Source organism: Delphinapterus leucas, chromosome 6 (assembly GCF_059928025.1).
Source record: "Delphinapterus leucas isolate spDelLeu-1000000601 "Yukka" chromosome 6, BTC_Dleu_Yukka2, whole genome shotgun sequence".
Taxonomy (NCBI): domain Eukaryota; kingdom Metazoa; phylum Chordata; class Mammalia; order Artiodactyla; family Monodontidae; genus Delphinapterus; species Delphinapterus leucas.
The window spans coordinates 97,972,938-97,991,821 of record NC_143134.1 but is presented as its reverse complement, the minus strand read 5'-3'; the positions used below and the strand labels follow the sequence as shown (position 1 = coordinate 97,991,821).

The window sequence follows — 18,884 nt, the reverse complement described above, 5'->3', positions numbered from 1 at the left end:
AACTGGAACTCTCATACATTGTTGTGAAGTATAAAATGGTACAACCACTTTGGAAAAGAGGTCTAGTGGTTTTTTTACAACTAAACATAATTCTACTCCTAGGTATTTGCTCAAGAGAAATAAAAAAACATGTTCCCCAAAAGAACTGTACAAAAATGTTCATAGTAGCTTATTCACAATATCCCAAACTAGAAACAGCCCTGATGTGCATCAATAGGATAAACACACTGCAACATATTCATATAGTACAATGCTACCAAGGAATTAAAAAGGAATGAACTCATGATAAATACAACAAGATAAATTTCAAAAACATTATGTCGTTTGAAAGAAGTCTTACACCGAAGAGAATATACTGCATGATTTTATTTCTATTCAGTTGGGGGGGAGGGTGTGAATTAACTAGAAAGGAATTTCCTGAGGCACTGGCAATCTTCTATCTCTTGATAGGATTTTAGGCTGTACAGTTGTATGTATTTGCCAACTCTTTAAATATACACTTACAACTTATGCATTTCATTGTATGTGAATTTTACCTTAAAAAAAGAACAAACTGTGGAAACAAAAATAAATTCTATCAAAGAAATATGTCTGTTAAAAACTACAAGTGTGAAACTGTACTAAATAAGAAAAATAAATTAAGTAATTTTTGGAAAAAAGTACATAATCTAAGTCAAGTATATGAAGAAACAGAATGACCCTTGCACTTAACACAGATGTCTGCCCGGCCTGCTCCACCCACTTCCTTCAGGTCTCTGGTAAAATACAATTTTAACAGAAAGGCCTTTTCTAACTGCTAATTAACAAGTACCCCCAATTCTCACTTTCTATCCTTGTGTGCTGCTTAATATATATGCATAGCCTGTAGTATTACCACAAGAACACATCTGTTTGCTTATTGTATGTCTCACCACCAGTAAAATGTAAACACCAAGAAAGCAGTGGGGGAAAGAGGGTATTCTTGTATATGTTATTCCATTTCTAACATATCACTCAATTGCAATCAGCTTGTGATCTGAGGTAGATTTTAATGGAATGATGTAGGCCTTACAGGAATAAGACCAAAAAATACACTACAGAGGGAACGTCTCCCCTATTGTCTCCACTTTTTGGTCTCTGCCTACAAGAAACCTGGAATTTCCACTGAAATCCACTCACTCTACATTATCTGGTCCCTCTCCAGCCCTTGCACACTCAGCAAGGAAGTGTGACTAATCTGATAAATCAGAGTTTGATATTAATTTGGCCATATTTTACTTGAGGGTGAGATCACTGAGTTAGCCAGCCCATGTTCTTGCCACCTTCTTGTCTCCTTTTATTTATTTATTTTTTACATCTTTATTGGAGTACAATTGCTTTACAATGGTGTGTTAGCTTCTGCTTTATAACAAAGTGAATCAGTTATACATATACATATGTTCCCATATCTCCTCCCTCTTGCGTCTCCCTCCCTCCCACCCTCCCTATCCCACCCCTCTAGGTGGTCACACAGCAGCGAGCTGATCTCCCTGTGCTATGCGGCTGCTTCCCACTAGCTATCTACCTTACGTTTGGTAGTGTATATATGTCCATGCCTCTCTCTCGCTTTGTCACAGCTTACCCTTCCCCCTCCCTATATCAAGTCCATTCTCTAGTATTTAACGAGACCTACCAGATCTTGACTTTCTCAGTGCCACCTATGACTGTGTGAAGCAGGCCCACAGGCTTCATTCATGCTACACTGTTGGGTAAGGAGTCTAACAATCTGCTTCGCAAATCCAGTCAAGTCTCTGCAGGCAGCATGAATATATTAAGGGTGGGAGGTTTCAAACCTAAGCCATGTCCTCCAGTACAGCTTTTTCCTAAAAACCTTGAATTAAAGGTTACAGGATACTTGCACAGATTAATAAAAGTTTGTTCCATAAAGGTCGTACATCTCATTCGGACAGTAATCACTGAATATATACCATATATCAGTCGAAAGGCCAAAGGAGTTATAAACTCCTAAATCAAGAAAAACAGAAAAAACATAAAAATGATAAAATATTCCATTGGTGCTAAATAACTTAGTTTAATAAATCTGTCTTTAATACAAGTGTAGAATAAGATTCCTAACATTTCAACTACAGTTAAACCCAAACTTCAAAACTAAGTCAGTAATTAGCAACATGTTAACTGTGAAAAGTTTTTAACTACAAGAGTGTCAAATGCAATACAGGACTCTTAAATATTTAATGCCTTCTGTCAGAATATTAAAAATAAACTTCTTAGCATCCCAAGGCTATCAAAGGTCCTCCCCCCCCCCAAAATTTTTTTTAACAAAAGTATAATCCCTGCTGGTGTTTATATTTGTTAAAATTTTTAAAAATCAAGACTTCTAACTTGAATATGGTTTGAGTAGTTCTATACCATCCAAAGATGCCTGATACATACTAACTTTTTGCAGGCGCATGGTCTCAGTAGAAGAAATCATGTCAGTCATAAAGTTTCAAAATTATAACTGGGCTTTTAAACTACAAAATAAAATAAGAAAATCTAACATGATTTAGTACCTTTTCTTCTTCTTTTAATTATTTTTGCCAATAAGGTATCAAATTTCACTTCATCATTCTTCATTCAAATAGACTACTACCATACAAGATTTTAGTTTGTTTCTTCTTAATTAGGTGGTTGTTATCAAATGCCCGAAGACAATTCTCATTAGAGCTGAGCATTTTTACATAAGGGTAACTAGTTTTAATTTAAAATAAAACTAAAAATATATGTACATGTACATTAAAATATAACCTATGTAAACTAGTCAGAGACATTCAACCAGAAAACTGAAAAGTACCCATTAAAAAGAAGACAAAGGTGAAATTTTTAAATTGAAATAATACTTAAGAATATATGAAATGCTGAGAAGAATAATTTCTCCTACAGTTAAAACAAATGTGTTTTAAGGAGAGAGAAAAAAATAAGCTCCTCAAAACTTGCAAAGCAAAACATAGACTTAGTAACTTATTAAAAACTATACCCCTGATTTTCTTTTGAGAAAAAAGAAATAGTTTAAACAAGGGCATGAAACACACTTAAGATTAAGACTAATAATACTCTGCTCTCACTGAAAAATACTACTAGAAAAAAATTAAATAAAATTTCAGATATTTCCATTTAATGTGGGCAAAATATACAATGTTTATTTCTGAAATATAAGCTAATAATTTATTTTCATTCATAATATAAAGTGATTTAGGTAAAGTTTACTTTTCTTAGTACTCAAAATTAAACAGGAATTGTTTTTCATATCTAAGAATTATAATGGTAATGTGTAATAAAAGTTTAATTTTGCTAAACTAAAGCTCAGATTCAAATAAAAAACATGTATGAAAATATCTAGATTAAACAATAAAACTTTAATTTTTGTTATTTTGCAATAACAGTAGGTTTACTTTTTCTAACATTCAAAAACACTAGGCTTTTATCAGTATAAAACTATTTTAAAAATCACAACAGAATCTTTTATATATAACTTAGAAAAACCATTTCACATGATACACTCATAACACTCAGGAAATTACAATCCAGAAAGGGAGAGTCTCCCTGAAACAGAAAGAAGTTCTTTCTTTTTGTCACCTCCAATCCTTATATATAATCTTTATTTTACATCATTTACATAGAAATATTTATCACAATCTGACAGGTAGATAAGACAAAGAAAATTTTTTGCCTTCTGAAGTTCATCAAGTAAATTTAGCCTTCTTAGTATGCTTCTTATGAACTTTATCTGAAGCATCAGCTGCAGGTTTTGAGGTCGATGAACCAGTACCACTGAGAGACGAGTTTGTTTCACTTCTCTTTTCACATGATGAAAACAGCTGCTGCCAGCCAAACAGCATCCAACTCAATGTATCCTCAAAAAAAGCAAAAGGCATAACAGCAGTCTCTGTAAGCATCATGGTTATCTGAAAAAAAAAGTTCAATTTTGAATTTAAATACAAATATTTTCTGTTTCCTAAAAATGAGAGGGGAAAGTGAAAAAGAAGAAAATATTCAAAACGCTTTTTTATTTATTGAGGTATAATTGACATATAACATTATACTAGTCTCAGGTGTACAAAATGATTCGGTATCTGCATATATTATGAAATAACCACCACAATAAGTCTAGTTAACATCCATCACCATACACAGCACACAAAAATTTTTTTATGTGATGAGAATTTTTAAGATCTACTCTCTTAGCAACTTTCAAATATGCAATACAGTATTACAATAGTTACCATGCTATACGTTACACACTGATGACTTGTTTATAACTGGAAGTTTGAACTTTTTGACTCCTTTTAACCCATTTCACCAAGCCTCGTCACCACCCCCCCAATCCACTTCTGGCAACCATTAATCTGTTCTCTGTATCTATGAGCTTGCGTTTTTTCAAATTTTAGATTCCACACATAAATGAGATCATACTGTATTTGTCTTTGTCTCATTTTTTTCACCAGGCATAATGCCCTGGTTTTGATGTTAGCTGTGGGCTTGTCATATATAGCCTCTATTATGTTGAGGTACATTCCCTCTACACCCACTTTGTTAAGAGTTTTTATTGTAAATGGATGCTGAATTCTGTCCAATGCTTTTTCTGCATCTATTGAGATTACATGGTTTTTATCCTTCATTTTGTTAACGTGAGATATGACACTGACTGATTTGCAGACGATGAACCATCCTTGCATCCCTGGAATCAACCCCACTTGATCACGATGTATAATCTTTTTAATGTATTGTTGAATTTAGTTTGCTAATATTTTGTTGGGGGTTTTTGCATCTATGCCCATCAGGGATATTGCCCTATAATTTTCTTTTCTTGTGTGGCATCCTTGTCTGGTTTTGGTTTCATGGTAATGTTGGCCTTGTAAAATGAGTTTGGAAGCATTCCCTCATCTTTTATTTTTGAAAGAGTTTGAGAAGGATTGGTATTAATTCTTGTAATGTTTGGTAGAATTCACCAGCAAAACTGTCTGGTCCTGGATTTTTATTTGTTGGGAGGTTTCTGATCACTGATACAATCTCCTTACTGGTAACTGGTCTGTTCAGATTTTCTATTTCTTTGTGATTCAGTCTTGACAGGTTGTATGCTTCTAGAAGTATGTCCGTTTCTTCTAGGTTGTCCACATTGTTGGCATATAAGTGTTCATAACAGTCTCAATCCCTTGTATTTTCGTGGTATCAGTTGTAACGTCTCTTCTTTCATTTCTGATTTTATCCACCTGAGTTCTCTTGTTTTCTTTCTTGGTGAGTCTAACTGAAGGTTTGTTAATTTTGTTTATCTTTTCAAAGAACCAACTCTTAGTTTGGTCTTTTCTATTGTCCTTTTAGTCTGTATTTCATTTATTTCTGCTCTATGTTATTTCCTTCCTTCCATTAACTTTGGGCTTCACTTGTTCGTTTTCTAGTTCTTTAAGGTATAAAGTTAAGTTATTTGAGATTTTTCTCATTTCTTGAGGTAGGCATTTATTGCTATGAACTTCCCTCTTAAAACTACGTATGCTGCATCTCATAAGATTGGAATGTTGTATTTCCATTTTTGTCTCAAGGTATTTTTTTGATTTCTCTGTTATTTCTTCACTGACCCACTGGTTGTTCTATAGCATTATGTTTAATCCCCACATGTTTGTGATTTTTCCAGTTTTCTTCCTAGTAAACAATTTCCAGTTTCATACTATCCTAGCTGGAAAAGATTCTTGATACGATTTTCATCTTCTTAAATTTATTAAGACTTGTTTTATGACCTAACATATGATGAATCCTGGAGAATATTCCATGTGTGCTTGAGAAGAATATGTATTCTGTTGCTTTTGGATGGAATGTCCTGTCTATATCTTTAGTTAAGTCTATCTAGTCTAATATGTCCTTTGGGGCAATGTTTTCTTCTTGATTCTCTGTCTAGTGATCTATCCGTTGTTGTAAGTGAGGGGGCTTCAATAAGTCCCCTACTGTTATTGTTTTGCTCTCTATTTCTCTCTTTATGTCTGTTAATATTTGCTTTATATATGTATGTTGGTACATAAATATTCGCAAATGTCATATATCCTCTTATTAGAAATGACCGCTTTATCATTATGTAACGCCCTTCTAATTAGTCTTTGTTTTAAAGTCTGTTTTGTTTGATATAAGTATAGCTATCCCAACTTTCTTTGGTCTTCCATTTGCATGGAATATATTTTTCCATCCCTTCACTTTCAGTCTATTTCTCTCTTCACATCTGCAGTGAGTCTCTTGCAGGCAGCATATAGATGGGTCTTATTTTTTTTTTATCCATTCAGCTACTCTTCTGAATAGAGAATTCAGTCAATTTACATTTAAAGTAATTAATAAGTATGCACTTATTTTCATTTTGTTAATTGTTTTCTGGCTGTTTTGTAGTTCTTCTCTGGTCCTTTCTTCTTCCCTTGCTCACTTCCATTATGGCTTGATGACTTTCTCTAGTGCAATGCTTAGATTACTTTCTTGTTATCTTTTGTGTATATACTCAGGTTTTTGCTCTGTAGTTATCATATTTTCATATAACAACTTATGTTAGTGACAGTGTATTTTAAGTTGATAATAACTTAAGTATAAATGCATTTTAATGTTCTACATTTTTACTCTCCCCCTCAATGTTTTTTTGTTTTTGATGTTACATTTTACATCTTTTTATCTTGTGTGTATCCCTTAATTATTGTAGTTACAGTTATTTTTACTACTTTTGTCTTTTACCATTCATACGAACTTTATAAGTGATTAATCCACTACCTTTACTATATATTAACCCTTACCAGTGAGATTTATATTTTCATATGTTTTCTTGTTACTAATTAGCATCCTTTCCTTTCAGCCTAAAGAAGTCCCTTTAACATTTTGTGTAAGGTCAATTTAGTGGTGATAAGCTCTAGCTTTTGCTTGTCTGGAAAAATTCTTTATCTCTCCTCTAATTCTGGATGTAACTGCCGGGTGGAGTAACTTAGGTTGGGAGTTTTTTTCCTTCAGTGCTTTGCATATATCATGCCACTCCATTCTGGCCTGCAAAGTTTCTACTGGAAATATCTGCTCATAGTCTTATGGGGGTTCCTTTATACATAACACACTGTTTTTCCATTGCTACTTTTAAGAATCTCTCTTTGTCTTAAACTTTTGACATTTTAACTATAATGTGTCTTGGTGGGACCTCTTTGGCGGTCCCTGTATGTGGAACTCTCTGGGCTTCCTGGATCTGCATGTTTGTTTCCTTCCCCCAGATTAGGGAAGTTTTCAGCCATTCTTTCTTCAAACAATTTTTCTGCCCCTTTCTCTCTCTTCTTTCCTTCTGGGAGCCCTGTTATGTGACTGTCAGTCCTCCTGATGTTGTCCCATAAGTTCCTTAAGCTATCTTCACTTTCTTTCATTCTTTTTCCTTTTTGCAGCTCTGATTGGGTGAGTTCCACTGCCTGGTCTTCAAGTTCACTGATCCTTTTTGCTGCTTCTAGTCTGCTGTTGAACCCCCCTAGTAAATTTTTTAGTTCAGTTATTATATTCTTCAGCTCTGTGACTTCTATCTAGTACTTTCTTATATTTCCTATTTTCTTTGTTGGAGTTCTCACTGTGTTCAGTATGCATTCTTAATTTAATCTTCAGCAGAAGCAAATTAAGTTAGGTTCTGGAAAAAAAATCTGTTCTCTATAAGTTTACACTTAATTAATGGAAAAGAACATAACTCATTAACAATAATACAAAATACCACATTTTTGAGTGCCAAATGAGCAGCATAAGCAAAGAAATACATTTAGTATTGAAAGGAAATAAGAAGATAAAATATCATTTACAGTCTACACCAAATGACCAAGAACACCTATTAATACTACGCACTTAACATGTGCCAGAACTGGGATAAGTGTTTTGCATTACCTTATTCTCTTTAAATGTCATCCAAAAACTACTCTATTATTACTCTCATCATAGAGGTGGGGAACTGAGGTTCTGACAGGTTAAGTAACTTGCTCAAAGTCACAGAGCTAATAAGTGGTTAAGCACTTAGGAACACTCAGATTTTGAGTCTGATCACTAAATACACTGCAGTCTATCATTATCTAAAGTCACAGACTTCCAGTAAATTGTAGAATCCTGCCAGTCTGAGGGACTGTAGTAAGTCTCTAGCCATCCAATTTTTTCCATATATATTTATATATATAAGCAACTGAGACACTGAGAGATAGAATGGAGTGCTACCAATCTTTTATCTGGCAAAATGTATAGTGTTCAGAGATGTTTAGATTTGCTCAAAGAAATTATACTGGTGCCAAAATGAATCTGGGACAATGTTATGGACTAGAATGGTTCCCAAAAGCCCATGAATTTCCAAGAGGCAATTCCTCCAGCAGATCTCAGATAATGAATCAAACTAGATATTTTTGGAATTATATTTCATAAGAGGTCCCTACATAATCAGCTTTCCTGAGGACAATGGAAACAAGAGTAAATTCTTATTATCTGCAATATAGTCTAGGTAGTGGGGAGTTGGAGACAAAGTGGGTGTCCATCACAAGAGGAATGGATAAGTGAAATGTATACTGTGTAATTGTTAAAAATAATAAATCGTAAAGTTATACGGAAAAATTCTTAAAATATACTGTTAGGTGAAAATGAGACAAAGAACAAAAGCTATAATGTACTATCATTTATTTAAATTTAAAAATGTATGCACACAGCATTGTGAATGTACTAAACACCACTGAATTGTATAAACAGCTGATTTTGTTATGCCAATTTGACCACAATAAAAATAAACAAATAACAAATAAACCTTTTTTTAATGCATGCACATAAACTACAGGCCAGCCATGACTAAATAGCTTACATCAGACTCAGTATCTCAACAAAATCAACATAAAAGACACAAATACATAAAACAACAGTAAAAAGACACTGGAGAACAACCAATACAGGTATAACGTGGTGGGGTTATGATCCCTAAAAGAAAGGAAGTTGAACAAAGTGAACTCCACATTTATCCTGGCTTTTTCTTTTAAGGACATGTGTCAATTCACAGCATAGGGAAATGAAATGCAGAAGTCCCAAATGGGTTAAAGGGACAGAGGCTGGAGTCTGAGAAGGCCAAAGCGTCTAGCACTTGAGAGCAATAACAGCTCAAAGAGGAGTGAACCACATTAAGTAAGCCCCCAAGTCCATGCGTAGTCTGTGCTGGAGGAGTTTACCAACGCTAAACTGTGCAAACACAGAAACAGATTTCAAAAACCTGGCAGAGAACAACAGCTGGGAGGCCAAAGCTGAGCAGCCCACTGCTTGGTTCTGGGAAGACAGGTTGGAGTTCAAAGCCAGGCAAGGTGGACCTGCCCAGAGGTACACCTCGGGCTTAAAGTGAGGCCCCAAAAGGGTCACATTCTAGAAGGGCAAATCTGAAACAGAACAGCACTAACAAAGCCTAAAATCCACAGGATTAAAATAATCTGCTTGTGCGTTACACCTGGCTGCCAAAAGAATGTTGAATGTGATCCCTGCCCTCAAAAATCTTACAGACTGGCCAGAGACAGGCAAGTAAATCTGTAATTACAAAACCGTAAAGAGTAAGTGCAGTAATGGAGGTTTGCCCAGAAACGTTAAGTAAGGGATATGGATTTAGAAGTCATTACCATACAAGTAAAACGTAAAGGCATGGCTTAGAATGTAATCACCTGGAGAGAATATAGAGTGAGAAGAGTCCAAATATAATGTTAAACTCCAAGTTTATACCATTACTGGTTAATATCTAAGAAGAATTTCTTTAGATTAAATTATTCTTTAGAATAAATAGTCACAATGAGATGTATTAGCATAATTATCCTGGTCATAGCTTGACTTCATGGACGGCCAACAAAAATCAAAAGAATTCAGGTCAAACAATGGTCCACTGTCAGGAAAACAGCAATGTCTTTTTACAAAATCCAAAAGAGATGAGTGTCAGGATCTAAAGTACTTCCTGAGAACATGAACTATACTAAGTATTTTTCAAGTCGAGTTTTAATAGAATCTCCACTCCCAGTAGACTCATCACTCAGCTAAGGAGTACGGCTGGCATCATAAATTACTGCTGAGACAGACTTATGAGGTCCATGGATGGATTTCTGTGAATTCAGCCTCTTCTTAGGGTTTATTCAATAAGGTGACACAAATATAATGGCGACAAATGGAATGAACCCTTATTCTTCTATAAATAAAATATAAAACTGTCTCCCTATTCAGCAAACTATTAAAAGAAAAAGCATATTACCTAAATTAAACAGCATTTGACTTCATAGTCTCTTGCTTAAAAAGGGAAGTAAACCAAAGAATGTAGAAGCCCTAATCTGACATTTAAACATATCCTAAAATAAAAATTAATTCCAGAAAAGAAATTGTTTGAGCTCTGCCACATTTTTTTTTAACATCTTGCAGTATAATTCCTTTACATTGTTGTGTTAGTTTCTGCTGTATAACAAAGTGAATCAGCTATACATATACTTATATCCCCATATCCCCTCCCTCTTGCGTCTCCCTCCCATCCTCCCTATCCCACCTCTCTAGGTGGTCACAAAGCACCGAGCTGATCTCCCTGTGCTATGCGGCTGCTTCCCACTAGCTATCGATTTTACATTTGGTAGTGTATATATGTCCATGCCACTCTCTCACTTCGTCCCAGCTTACCCCTCCCCAACCCTGTGTCCTTAAGTCCATTCTCTATGTCTGGGTCTTTATTCCTGTCCTGCCCCTAGGTTCTTCAGAACCATTTTTTTTTAGATTCCATATATATGTGTTAGCATACGGTATTTGTTTTTCTCTTCCTGACTTACTTCACTCTATATGACAGACTCTAGGTCCATCCACCTCACTACAAATAACTCAATTTCATTTCTTTTTATGGCTGAGTAATATTCCATTGTATATGTGTGCCACATCTTCTTTATCCATTCATCTGTCGATGGACACTTAGGTTGCTTCCACGTCCTGGCTATTGTAAATAGAGCTCCAGTGAACATTGTGGTACATGTCTCTTTTTGAATTATGGTTTTCTCAGGGTATATGCCCAGTAGTGGGATTGCTGGGTCATATGACAGTTCTAGCCTTAGTTTTTTAAGGAACCTCCATACTGTTCTCCATAGTGGCTGTATCAATTGACATTCCCACCAACAGTGCAAGAGGGTTCCTTTTTCTCCACACCCTCTCCAGCATTTATTGTTTGTACATTTTTTGATGATGGCCATTCTGACCCATGTGAGGTGAAACCTCATTGTAGTTTTGATTAGCATTTCTCTAATGATTAGTGATGTTGAGCATCCTTTCATGTGTTTGCTGGCAATCTGTATACCTTCTTTGGAGAAATGTCTATTTAGGTCTTCTGTCCATTTTTGGATTGGGTTGTTTGTTTTTTTGATATTGAGCTGCATGAGCTGCTTGTATATTTTGGAGATTAATCCTTTGTCAGTTGCTTCATTTGCAAATATTTTCTCTCATTCTGAGGGTTGTCTTTGCATCTTGTTTATGGTTTCCTTTGCTGTGCAAAAATCTTTTAAGTTTCATTAGGTCCCATTTGTTTATTTTTGGTTTTATTTCCATTTCTTTAGGAGGTGAGTCAAAAAAGGATCTTGCTGTGATTTATGTCATAGAGTGTTCTGCCTATGTTTTCCTCTAAGAGTTTTATAGTGTCTGGCCTTACATTTAGGTTTAAGCCCAGGTTTATCTCTGGGCTTTCTATCCTGTTCCATTGATCTATATTTCTGTTTTTGTGCCAGTACCATACTGTCTTGATTACTGTAGCTTTGTAGTATAGTCTGAAGTCAGGGAGCCTGATTCCTCCAGCTCCGTTTTTCTTTCTCAAGATTGCTTTGGCACATTATTTTTATAATATCTCACGTTATATCATTTCAGAATATTCCCAGAAAAATGTGACCTAAACTATAAGTTCCTCAAGGCACAAACAGTACTCATGTACTTTTATATCCTCTGTAGTGCATAGCAATGAAAGTATAATGAATGAACATAACTTCTACCTCATATGAATAATTCAAAGACTATTACAATGTATCTATATAAGCAAAATTTGCATAATTAATCTTTCTCTCCACCCAGAACATACTTCTTCCTGCCTCCATCTGCCTAAATCCAAACAATCCTTTTCAGGGCAACTGTGAAGTGTCTACTCCATTAAGCCTCCCCCAATGCCCTCCAATAATTAACTTCTGGTACATGGCATATTCAGCCTGGTTTTCTGGTTACTCTATGCTTTCTTCATTGGTGATATCACTCACTCAGACATTAATAATTATTAACCTAAATGACTGTCAAACAAATCTTCTGATCCTCATTTTTATAAATGTTTTCAATAAGTTGGTTAAATAAACTGTTCATCTGGTAGTATAGTCTTAGATAAATAAGTATGAGAGAATTAAATACAGAGAGACCTATGAAAGAGGATTTTAGTCATTTATCAGTTAGTCAACAAATATATATTAAAAATCTACTACATGCACCAGACAGAATGCTAGGGATACACTGCTGAATAAAACAAACTTAGTCCGTATCCTCATAAAGTTTAAAAGTACAATGCCTCATATTTCCTTTTAGACAATAACTTTTTTTTTTTTTGCGGTACGTGGGCCTCTCACCGTTGTGGCCTCTCCCGTTGCGGAGCACAGGCTCCAGACACGCAGGCTCAGTGGCCATGGTTCACGGGCCCAGCCGCTCCACGGCATGCGGATCCTCCCAGACCGGGGCACGAACCCATGTCCCCTGCATCGGCAGGCGGACTCCCAACCACTGCGCCACCAGGGAAGGCCTAGACAATAACATATTGAAGACAGAGTCTGTGTCTTATTCAAAGTTTACATGTCCAACTGTATCCCCCGAAAGGGCCTAATACCATTGTCCCTCATTCATGTATTCAACAAAATACTATCTGAATACACCTCTCAACAGCATGCAGCATAACTGACCAGTCCATCCTTCTTAATACCATCTCCTGGTTTTTAGTAGCTTCTTTCCCATTTCTCATTCTGGATCTCCCCTATCTAAATATTAGAAAATCTCATGACTCTGTACTCTCTCCTGTCTCACTCTATGCTTTTGTCCCTATGTAATACAACTGCCACCCTAAGTTAATTTATAAACTGAATACAATCTCAATAAAAATACCAACAAATTTTATTATGGAGTTAGACAAACTGCCAATAAAGTTCATATCAATATGCAAAAAAAGCTGGGGAAAAAACTGAAAATAAACAAACATGCCAGAATATCCAGATAAGACTGAAAAAGTGCCCAGTTCTCTCTCCATACAGGATATGCAGCCAGACTTTAATTTTTGCCACTCTGATGAGAAATGATATCTGAGTGTAATTTTCATTAATATATTCCCAAATGAGCATCACATGTTTTCTTATGTTTAAGGGACATCATATCTTTGTTGTGTGAATTGTCTGTTGATAAATTTCTTTCAATTTTTTATTAGGTTTTTAATCCTTTATCCCTTAATTTTTCTTAACAGTTCAAGAATGTTTATGAACTGCTGAATGAATATTCAGGGTTCTACTAGAGATATTTTTTACTTTTTAAGGCTAAAATCTTATTATGAAATATTTCTTAGTGATAAAAGGTATTTGGAATAGAGGAGTTTTTTTCCATTTTTTTTATTGAAGTATAGTTGATTTATTATGTCGTGTTAGCTTCAGGTGTACAGCACAGTGATTCAGTTTCTCATATTTTTATATATATATGTGTGTGTGTGTGTGTGTGTGTATTCTTTTTCAGATTCTTTTCTCTAACAGGTATTACAAAGTATTGAGTATAGTTCCCTGTTCCATACAGTAGGTCCTTCATGGTTATCTTTTTTATATATAGCAGTGTGTATATGTTAAACGTAAAAGCTTTTGTGCAGCAAAGGAAACCATAAACAAAACAAAAAAACAACCTAAGGACTTGAGAGAAACTATTTGCAAATGAGGCACTAACAAGGGATTCATCTCCAAAATATACAAACACCTCATACAGCTCAATATCAGAAAAACAAACAAACCAATCAAAAAATGGGCAGAAGTCTACAAAGACATTTCTCCAAAGGAAACATACAGATGGCCAACAGGCATATGAAAAAATGCTCCATATTGCTAATTATCAGAGAAATGCAAATCAAAACTACAATGAGGTATCATCTCACACCATTCAGAACGGCCATCATCAAAAAGTCTACAAATAATAAAGGCTAGAGAGGGTGTGGCAAAAAAGGAACCGTCCTACACTGCTGGTGGGAATGTAAATTGGTACAGCCACAATGGAGAGCAGTATGGAGGTGCCTTAAAAACTAAAAATAGAGAGGAGCTTCAAGATGGCAGAAGAGTAAGACACGGAGATCACCTTCCTCCCCACAAATACATCAGAAATATATCTACATGTGGAACAACTCCTACAGAACACCTACTAAACGCTGGCAGAAGACCTCAGACCTCCCAAAAGGCAAGAAACTTCCCACATACCTGGGTAGGGTAAAAGAAAAAAGAAAAAAAAGAGACAATAGGGACAGGACCTGCACCAGTGGGAGGGAGCTGTGAAGGAGGAAAGGTTTCCACACACTAGGAAGCGCCTTCGCGGGCGGAGACTGCCAGTGGCGGAGGGGGGAGCTTCGCTGCCACGGAGGAGAGCGCAGCAACAGGGCTGCGGAGGGCAAAGCGGAGAGATTCCTGCATAGAAGATCGGGGCAGACCAGCACTCACCAGCCCGAGAGGCTTGTCTGCTCACCCGCCGGGACGGGTGGGGGCTGGGAGCTGAGGCTCGGGCTTCGGAGGTCGGATCCCAGGGAGAGCACTGGGGTTGCCCGCGTGAACACAGCCTGAAGGGGGCTAGTGCGCCACAGCTAGCCGAGAGGGGGAGGGAGTCCAGGAAAAAGTCTGGAGCTGCCGAAGAGGCAAGAGACTTTTTCTTGCATCTTTTGTTTCCTGGTGCGTGAGGAGAGGGGATTAAGAGCGCTGCTTAAAGGAGCTCCAGAGATGGGCGCGAGCCACAGCTATCAGCACGGACCCCAGAGACGGGCATGAGACGCTAAGGCTGCTGCTGCAGCCACCAAGAAGCCTGTGTGCGAGCACAGGTCACTATCCACACAACCTCCCCCACCCTGGGAGCCTGCGCAGCCCGCCACTGCCAGGGTCCCGGCATCCAGGGACAACTTCCCCGGGAGAATGCACGGCGCACCTCAGGCTGCTGCAACATCCTGCTGGCCTCTGCCGCCACAGGCTCACCACACATACCGCACCGTTACTAACCCCCCGCACACCGCCTGAGTGAGCCAGAGCCCCCGAATCAGCTGCTCCTTTAACCCCGTCCTGTCTGAGTGAAGAACAGACGCCCTCAGGCAACCTACACACAGAGACGGGTCCAAATCGAAAGCTGAACCCCAGGAGCTGTGCGAAAAAAGAAAAGTAAGGGAAATCTCTCCCAGCAACCTCAGGAGCAGCGGATTAAATCTCCACAATCAACCTAATGTACCCTGCATCTCTGGAATACCTGAATAGACAATGAATCATCCCAAACTGAGGAGGTGGACTTTGGGAGCAATGATATATATATTTTTTTTCCCTTTTTCTCTTTTTGTGAGTGTGTGTATGCTTCTCTGTGTGATTCTGTCTGTATAGCTTTGCTTTTACCATTTGTCCTAGGGTTCTGTCTGTCGGGTATTTTTTTTTTTTATTACTTAAAAAATTTTCTATCCTTTTTTTTTTTTTTTTTTTTTGTGGTATGCGGGCCTCTCACTGTTGTGGCCTCTCCCGTTGCGGAGCACAGGCTCCAGACGCGCAGGCTCAGCGGCCACGGCTCAGGGGCCCAGCCACTTGCGGCATGTGGGATCTTCCCGGACCGGGGCACTAACCCGTGTCCCCTACATTGGCAGGCGGACTCTCAACCACTGCGCCACCAGGGAGGCCCAAAAAATTTCTATTCTTCATAATTATTTTTTATTGTAATAACTTTATTTCATTTCATTTTATTTTATCTTCTTTCTTTCTTTTCTCCCTTTTATTCTGAGCCTTGTGGAGGACAGGCTCTTGGTGCTCCAGCCAGGCATCAGGGCTGTGCCACTGAGGTGGGAGAGCCAACTTCAGGACACTGGTCCACAAGAGACCTCCCAGCTGCACGTAATATCAAATGGCGAAAATCTCCCAGAGATCTCCATCTCAACGCCAAGACCCAGCTCCACTCAACGACCAGCAAGCTACAGTGCAGGACAACCTATGCCAAACAACTGGCAAGACAGGTACACAACCCCATCCATTAGCACAGAGGCTGCGTAAAATCATAATAAGGTCACAGACACCCCAAAACACAACACCAGATGTGGACCTGCCCAACAGAAAGACAAGCTCCAGCCTCATCCACCAGAACACAGGCACTAGTCCCCTCCACCAGGAAGCCTACACAACCCACTGAACCAACCTTAGCCACTGGGGACAGACACCAAAAACAACGGAATCTATGAACCAGCAGCCTGCGAAAAGGAGACCCCCAAACACAGTAAGTTAAGCAAACTGAGAAGACAGAGAAACACAGAGCAGATGAAAGAGCAAGATAAAAACCCAGCAGACCTAACAAATGAAGAGGATATAGGCAGTCTACCTGAAAAAGAATTCAGAATAATGATAGTAAAGATGATCCAAAATCTTGTAAATGGAATGGAGAAAATACAAGAAACGTTTAACAAGGATCTAAAAGAACTAAAGAGCAAACAAACAGAGATGAACAACACAATAAATGAAATTAAAACTTCTCTAGACGGGATCAATAGCAGAATAACTGAGGCAGAAGAACGGATAAGAGACCTGTAAGATGAAATACTGGAAACAACTACTGCAGAGCAAAATAAAGAAAAAAGAATGAAAAGAACTAAGGACAGTCTCAGAGACCTCTGGGACAACAATAAACGCACCAACATTCGAATTATAGGGGTCCCACAAGAAGAAGAGAAAAAGAAAGGGACGGAGAAAATATCTCAAGAGGTTATAGTTGATAACTTCCCTAATGTGGGAAAGGAAATAGTTAATCAAGTCCAGGAAGCACAGAGAGTCCCATACAGGATAAATCCAAGGAAAAACACGCCAAGAAACCTATCAATCAAACTATTGAAAATTAAATACAAAGGACAAATATTAAAAGCAGCAAGGGAAAAACAACAAGTAATACATAAGGGAATCCCCATAAGGCTTACAGCTGATCTTTCAGCAGAAACTCTCCAAGCCAGAAGGGAGTGGCAGGACATATTTAAAGTGATGAAGGAGAAAAACCTACAACCAAGATTACTCTACCCAGCAAGGATCTCATTCAGATTGGACGGAAAAACTGAAAGCTTTACAGACAAGCAAAAGCTAAGAGAATTCAGCACCACCAAACCAGCTTTACAACAAATGCTAAAGGAACTTCTCTAGGCAGGAAACACAAGAGAAGGAAAAGACCTACAATAACAAGCCCAAAACAATTACGAAAATGGGAATAGGAACATACATATTGATAATTACCTTAAATGTAAGTGGATTAAATGCTCCAACCAGAAGACACAAACTAGCTGAATGGATACAGAAACAAGATCCGTATATATACTGTCTACAAGAAACCCACTTCAGACCTAGGGACACATACAGACTGAAAGTGAGGGGATGGAAAAAGCTATTCCATGCAAATGGAAATCAAAAGAAAGCGGGAATAGCAATTCTCATATCAGACAAAATAGACTTTAAAACAAAGACTATTACAAGAGACAAAGAAGGACACTACAGAATGATTAAGGGATCAGTCCAAGAAGATATAACAATTGTAAATATTTATGCACACAACATAGGAGCACCTCAATACATAAGGCAAATACTAACAGCCATAAAAGGGGAAATCGACAGTAACACAATCATAGTAGGGGACTTTAACACCCCACTTTCACCAATGCACAGATCATCCAAAATGAAAATAAATAAGGAAACACAAGCTTTAAATGATACATTAAACAAGATGGACTTAATTGATATTTATAGGACATTCCATCCAAAAACAACAGAATACACATTCTTCTCAAGTGCTCCTGGAAGATTCTCCAGGATAGAGCATATCTTGGGTCACAAATCAAGCCTTGGTAAATTTAAGAAAATTGAAATTTTATCAAGTATCTTTTCCAACCACGACGCTATGAGACTAGATATCAATTACAGGAAAAAAATCTGTAAGGAATACAAACACATGGAGGCTAAACAACACACTTCTTAGTAACCAAGAGATCACTGAAGAAATAAAAGAGGAAATCAAAAAATACCTAGAAACAAACGACAATGAAAACACAACGACCCAAAACCTATGGGATGCAGCAAAAGCAGTTCTAAGAGGGAACTTTACAGCTATAAAAGCCCACCTTAAGAAACAAGAAACATCTAAAATAAACAACCTAATCTTACACCTAATGCAATTAGAGAAGGAAGAACAAAGAAAACCCAAAGTTAGCAGAAGGAAATAAATCATACAGATCAGAAATAAATGAAAAAGAAATGAAGGAAATGATAGCAAAGATCAATAAAACTAAACGCTGGTTCTTTGAGGAGATAGACAAAATTGATAAACCATTAGCCAGACTCATCAAGAAAAAAAGGGAAAAGACTCAAATCAATAGAACTAGAAATGAAAAAGGAGATGTAACAACTAACACTGCAGAAATACAAAGCATCATGAGAGATTACTACAAGCAACTATATGCCAATAAAATGGACACTCTGGAAGAAATGGACAAAATCTTAGAAAAGCACAACCTTCCGAGACTGAACCAGGAAGAAATAGAAAATATGAACAGACGAATCACAAACATTGAAACTGAAACTGTGATTAAAAGTCTTCCAACAAACAAAAGCCCAGGACCAGATGGCTTC

General features: G+C 37.3%; 1 protein-coding gene across 2 annotated transcripts in view; it reads right to left on the bottom strand.

The window, feature by feature from the left end:
* Positions 1-351: 351 nt before the first annotated feature.
* The window catches only part of TMEM38B (transmembrane protein 38B), a 72,668-nt gene continuing 54,135 nt past the window's right edge, over positions 352-18,884 (bottom strand). The window contains exons 6-7 of one of the 2 annotated variants that reach the window (XM_089913495.1): positions 12,612-12,781; positions 3,814-3,923 (exon numbers count right to left, since the gene is read on the bottom strand). In XM_089913495.1, coding sequence (XP_089769621.1) covers positions 12,659-12,781 — 123 coding nt within the window. In that variant the 3' untranslated portion in view covers positions 3,814-3,923; positions 12,612-12,658. Of the gene's footprint in view, positions 3,924-12,611; positions 12,782-18,884 lie in introns of both variants that reach the window. The other variant, XM_022600224.3, reaches the window with a different exon arrangement.